Raw genomic sequence first — 5,000 nt, forward strand, 5'->3', positions numbered from 1 at the left:
TCGCCAGGGGCACAGTGGGCTTCTCCGGGGCCGACCTGGAGAACCTGGTGAACCAGGCAGCTCTGAAAGCGGCGGTGGATGGCAAAAACATGGTGACCCTCAAAGAGCTGGAGTTTGCCAAGGACAAGATCCTCATGGGTGAGCACTTCTGTAGGAATAGGGAGAAAATAGAAATATACCCCCTTAATCACAAATCTGCCCTTACCCCTAGGCACTTGTTTAGATCTGAGAGGATTAGATAAGTGTAATCTATATGGTGATAGCCCGTCTTAGGCCAAGTGGAATTGTCACCGTATTGCCTACACCATACATGGAACCAAAACCGGCTGCGCGCAAGCGCCATCGTGCATAAATGTATTTTGTGCCCCCACACCAAACGCGATCACGACACGCAGGTTAAAATATCAAAACAAACTCTGAACCAATTACATTAATTTGGGGACAGGTCAAAAAGCATTAAACCTTATGGCAATTCAGCTAGCTTGCACTTGCTAGCTAATTTGTCCTCTTTAGCTAGCTTGCTGTTGCTTGCTAATTTGTCCTGGGATATAAACATTGAGTTGTTATTTTACCTGAAATGCACAAGGTCCTCTACTCCGATAATTAATCCACACATAAAACAGTCAACCAAATTGTTTCTAGACATCTCTCCTCCTTCTAGGCCTTTTCTTCTCTTGACTTTATATTGCGATTGGCAAATTTCATAAATGAGGTGCATTACCGCCACCGACCTCGTTCGTCTTTCAGTCACCCACCTTGGTATAACCAATGAGGAGATGGCACGTAGGTACCTGCTTCTATAAACTAATGAGGAGATGGGAGAGGCAGGACTTGCAGCGCGATCCGCGTCAGAAATAGAACTGACTTCTATTTTCTCCCTTGGCAACGCAGACGCTCGTTGGCGCACTCGAGCAGTGTGGGTGCAATAATTGAATAACATTTATTTTGCAAAACTCGCGCACATGACACGAGCGGTGTAGTCAGCCTGTTGGCCTCGGAAACCCAGGCTTCTCAGAGGAAGGTCCGAAATTGTTTTCAAAGTCTTCAACCACCCAAGCCATAGACTCTCTCTGCTACTGTCCGGCAAATGGTACCGAATCCTCGGTTCTCGGACCAGCAGGCTCTGAAACAGCATCTAACTCCATGCCAAAAGACTGCTAAATATCCATAAGACTGCTAAATAGTTAATTAAATGGTTACACTGACTATTTACGTTGACCCTATCTTGCACAGACTCTATGCACAGTCACAAGACTATACAGTTGAAGTTGGAAGTTTACATACACCTTAGCCAAATACATTTAAACTCAGTTTTTTACAATTCCTGACATTTAATCCAAGTAAAAATTCCTTGTTTTAGGTCAGTTAGGATCACCACTTTATTTTAAGAAGGTGAAATGTCAGAATAATAGTAGAGAGAATAATTTATTTCAGCTATTATTTCTTTCATCACATTCCCAGTGGGTAACAAGTTTACATGCACTCAATTAGTATTTGGTAGCATTGCCTTTTGAATTCTTTAACTTGGGTCAAATGTTTCGAGTAGCCTTCCACAATAAGTTGGGTGAATTTTGTCCCATTCCTCCTAACAGAGCTGGTGTAACTGAGTCAGGTTTGGGGCCTCCTTGCTCGCACACACTTTTTCAGTTCTGTCCACAAATTTTCTATAGGATTGAGGTCAGGGCTTTGTGATGGCTACTCCAATACCTTGACTTTGTTGTCCTTAAGCCATTTTGCCACGTCATCACAAATACCTTATTTACATAAGTATTCAGACCCTTTGCTATCAGACTCGAAATTGAGCTCAGGTGCATCCTGTTTCTACCACTTGATTTGGAAAGGCACACACCTGTCTATATAAGGTGCCACGGTTGACAGTGCATGTCAGAACAAAAACCAAGCCATGAGATCGAAGGAATTGTCTGTAGAGCTCCAAGACAGGATTGTGTCGAGGCACAGATCTGGGGAAGGGTACATAAAACATGTCTGCAGCATTGAAGATCCAAGAACACAGTGGCCTCCATCATTCTTAAATGAAAAGTTTGGAACCACCAAGACTCTTCCTAAAGCTGGCCGCCCAGCCAAACTGAGAAATTGAGGGAGAAGGGCCTTGGTCAGGGAGGTGACCAAGAACCCGATGGTCACTCTGACAGAGCACCAGCGTTCCTCTGTGGAGGAGGGAGCATCTTCCAGAAAGACAACCATCTCTGCAGCACTCCACCAACCAGGCCTTTATGGTAGAGTGGCCAGACGGAAGCCACTCCTAAGTAAAAGGCACATGACAGTCCGCTTGGAGTTTGTCAAAAAGCACTGAAAGACTCTCAGACCATGAAAAACAAGCTTCTCTGGTCTGATGAAACCAAGATTGAACTCTTTGGATTGAATGCCAAGCGTCACGTCTGGAAGAAACCCTGCACCATCCCTACGGTAAAGCGTGGGTGTGGCACCATCATGCTGTGGGGATGTTTTTCAGCAGCAGGGACTGGGAGACATGTCAGGATCAAGGGAAAGATGAACGGAGCAAAATACAGAGAGATCCTTGATGAAAACCTGCATCAGAGCGCTCAGGACCTCAGACTGAGGCAAAGGTTCACCTTCCAACAGGACAACGACCCTAAGCACACAGCCAAGATGACGCAGGAGTGGCTTCGGGACAAGTCTCTGAATATCCTTGAGTGGCCCAGCTAGGGCCCGGACTTGAACCTGATCAAACATCTCTGGAGAGACCTGAAAATAGCTGTGCAGCGACGCTACCCCTCCAACCTGACAAACCTTGCGAGGATCTGCAGAGAACCTTGCGAGGATCTGCAGAGAAACTCCCCAAGTACAGGTGTGCCGAGCTTGTAGCATTATACCCAAGAAGACTCGGCTGTTACCGCTGCCAAAGGTTCTTCAACAAAGTACTTAGTATTTTAGAATAAGGCTGCAACGTAACAAAATGTGGAAGAAGTCAAGGGGTCTGAATACTTTTCGAATGCACTGTATGTGTCCAAAATCTACATACTTTATCTCTTTTAGTCGTCCTAAGTTTACACTGAAAACATTTTTTCCATCCCATTTATTGTTACTATTATTATATATATTTTTTTTACTGTTTGGACATGGGCCGCCTAAGTGTTTTTTCGGGGGCCTGTCAAATATTTTTCTATGTAGAAACATCCCTGTAAGATACCAAATGAATTCCGCATATCCTATTAAAAGCGAGACACGGACCAAAGAAGAGAGAAACTAAAAGTAAACAGAAGGAATTGCCGCTCCTAATTGGAAACAGCATTTTACATAGAGCCAATCAAATGTGAGCGCTGGATGCCACTGACTCTGACCACTCCCATTCAAAATATAAATCCAAACCTGAATTGTGCCCAGACTTCCAATAGTTGAGTGAACGAGATGGGACTACATACACCTATACAATCCTCTCGGGCCTTCCTATGGGTTTATTTGGCATTCAGGGACCGAATGGCTTCGAGCAGGAAATCAAGTGATTTATCTCTTATCCATCTCTTCCCTCCCACAGGCCCAGAGAGGAGGAGTGTGGAAATTGACAAGAAGAACAAGGAGATCACAGCATACCATGAGTCTGGCCACGCTATCGTGGCGTACTACACCAAGGACGCCATGCCCATCAATAAGGCCACCATCATGCCCAGAGGTCCTTCCCTGGGTCATGTAAGTAGGACTGGAAATAGGGAAATTGAAATATACAGGAAACAAGATGGGTAGGGAACACAACATGGTTAGACTAATTTTATACTGGTTTCTTATATGAAGGCTATGACACCAAAATAAACCATGTTTTTTTCAGGAATCTGTTCTGCTGAGCATGCCAATATAATAATGCTTAATTCCCCCTGGGTTTATGTCTTGCAAATGAAATCATTGTTTTTTTATGTTTTTAGAATCGTCAAATTGAAGTGGTTGGTTCCGTTCGCTGCCAGGCCTCACTCCTCTTCCCCCACTGTCCATCCTAGGTGTCTATGCTCCCGGAGGATGACCGCTGGAGCGAGACGCGTGCTCAGCTGCTGGCCCAGATGGATGTCAGCATGGGAGGCCGCGTGGCAGAGGAAATCATATTTGGCAATGAGTTCATTACCACTGGTATGCAGGGGGATGTAGAGTTGGTGTAGGAGTAGGAGGGCAATTAGAGTACAGAGTTACAGTATACACACATTTTCCAGAAAACGGGATGGTGTATCCCGGTGTCGTGCTATGCCGGATTAAGTAATATGACATGCTATTCTATAAAATAATTTCTCCGTAATTAATATCACCTGATTGAGCTAATCATGTAAATGTAATTAACTAGAGTCGGGCACCACAAAATAATATTTATAGAGCTGTTATCTTCCGCATAAACTCTTAAAGACCTAGTAATATTTTACATCAATAGCAGTCAATATTAATCGTCACCTTAATTCAGTCTCATCAGAAAGTTGTAAATTCTTAGTTATCTGCGCGAACCCTGGCTAACAATTTGAATCAGCAATACAAAATTGGGTTTAATTATTTATTTACTAAATACCTAACTAATTACACATACACATAATTAAATCATAGCTTGATTACAAATGACGTCATTAAGGAAAACGTCCCTGGCGGGCGGAACAGATATGACAGCTTGTTACACAAAAGAAAGGGGGCTGGGTTGAGTGAAGGAGCGGGAAGACTGAGGAACACAGGGAAGAAGCTGTGCTATCGTAAATACAGTATCTTATGCATTCTAAATTACTGCCCATTTGGAAAAGGAAAATGCAATAAATATTTACTCTGAGCTGCGCTTCGGTAGGTTGGTGGTAGATGGAAAGCCGTGTTGCCAAGCCGAGTCCTTTGAAGAATGTCTCTGGTTGTCAATTGGATACGTTGTAGTAACGTCGTTGTCTGTTCATTCCTAACCTGCGTTTGCAGCTGCGGTTGCTAACTCAACGGCTAGGAGGTATCACTTCTGTAGTGAATAAGAGTTCAAAGTTCATACCATTCGCAACCAAAACTCACGCTGATGT

The 5,000-nt window shown here is 43.9% G+C and overlaps 1 protein-coding gene across 3 annotated transcripts in view; it reads left to right on the forward strand.

Moving 5' to 3' along the window:
- The window catches only part of LOC109875020 (ATP-dependent zinc metalloprotease YME1L1), a 59,352-nt gene that overhangs the window by 42,115 nt on the left and 12,237 nt on the right, over nucleotides 1-5,000 (forward strand). For 2 of the 3 annotated variants that reach the window (XM_031810799.1, XM_031810800.1), the window contains exons 13-15: nucleotides 1-138; nucleotides 3,518-3,669; nucleotides 3,972-4,098. The exon at nucleotides 1-138 is cut by the window's left edge and continues 18 nt beyond it. In XM_031810799.1, coding sequence (XP_031666659.1) covers nucleotides 1-138; nucleotides 3,518-3,669; nucleotides 3,972-4,098 — 417 coding nt within the window. Of the gene's footprint in view, nucleotides 139-3,517; nucleotides 3,670-3,899; nucleotides 4,099-5,000 lie in introns of those variants that run through there. The other variant, XM_031810801.1, reaches the window with a different exon arrangement.

Source organism: Oncorhynchus kisutch, linkage group LG30 (genome assembly GCF_002021735.2).
Source record: "Oncorhynchus kisutch isolate 150728-3 linkage group LG30, Okis_V2, whole genome shotgun sequence".
In the NCBI taxonomy this organism is placed as follows: domain Eukaryota; kingdom Metazoa; phylum Chordata; class Actinopteri; order Salmoniformes; family Salmonidae; genus Oncorhynchus; species Oncorhynchus kisutch.